At 63.1% G+C, this 469-nt stretch overlaps 1 protein-coding gene across 1 annotated transcript in view; it reads left to right on the top strand.

Annotated features, from left to right (window-relative positions):
• The window catches only part of LOC104468996 (glycine receptor subunit alpha-4), a 5,335-nt gene extending 5,147 nt beyond the window's left edge, over positions 1-188 (top strand). The window contains exon 9 of the mRNA XM_010083313.1: positions 5-188. Coding sequence (XP_010081615.1) covers positions 5-188 — 184 coding nt within the window. The remainder of the gene's footprint in view (positions 1-4) is intronic.
• The last annotated feature ends 281 nt before the right edge of the window (positions 189-469 follow it).

Genomic DNA, 469 nt, shown 5'->3' with positions numbered 1-469 from the left:
ACAGCCCCTCCCCGGCTGGCATGCTGCTGCGGGAAGGGGAGAGCCTCCGCAGGCGCTACATCGACCGGGCCAAGCGCATCGACACCATCTCCCGAGCTGTCTTCCCCTTCACCTTCCTGGTCTTCAATATCTTCTACTGGGTTGTCTACAAAGTGCTGCGCTCGGAGGACATCCACTCGGTGCCCTGAGGCCTGGAAAAGCGTGACTGCCTCTCGGTCTGACCCCCAGGCACCACAAGCTCAGCCAGAACCACATTTCCCTCTGTCCCAGAGCAGCAGCACAGCCGGGCTGGGCCTCAGAGCCTGGACATAGCAGTCCCCCTGTCCCTTTGGATGCTGGGGCACCAAGGAGGGAGATCAGCAACCTCAGGTCCCCATGGTCAGCTGGAGAGAGGGACCCCTCCTGCTTCCTGCATGGTGTCACCCCCAGGGTACCCAGGGATGCTGTGCTGCTGCAGGGGGCACCCGGT

The sequence above is a fragment of the Pterocles gutturalis genome, unplaced genomic scaffold, assembly GCF_000699245.1.
Source record: "Pterocles gutturalis isolate BGI_N339 unplaced genomic scaffold, ASM69924v1 scaffold33255, whole genome shotgun sequence".
NCBI lineage: Eukaryota > Metazoa > Chordata > Aves > Pterocliformes > Pteroclidae > Pterocles > Pterocles gutturalis.
The sequence above is the reverse complement of the archived record's forward strand: the minus strand, read 5'-3'. Positions and strand labels throughout refer to the sequence as shown.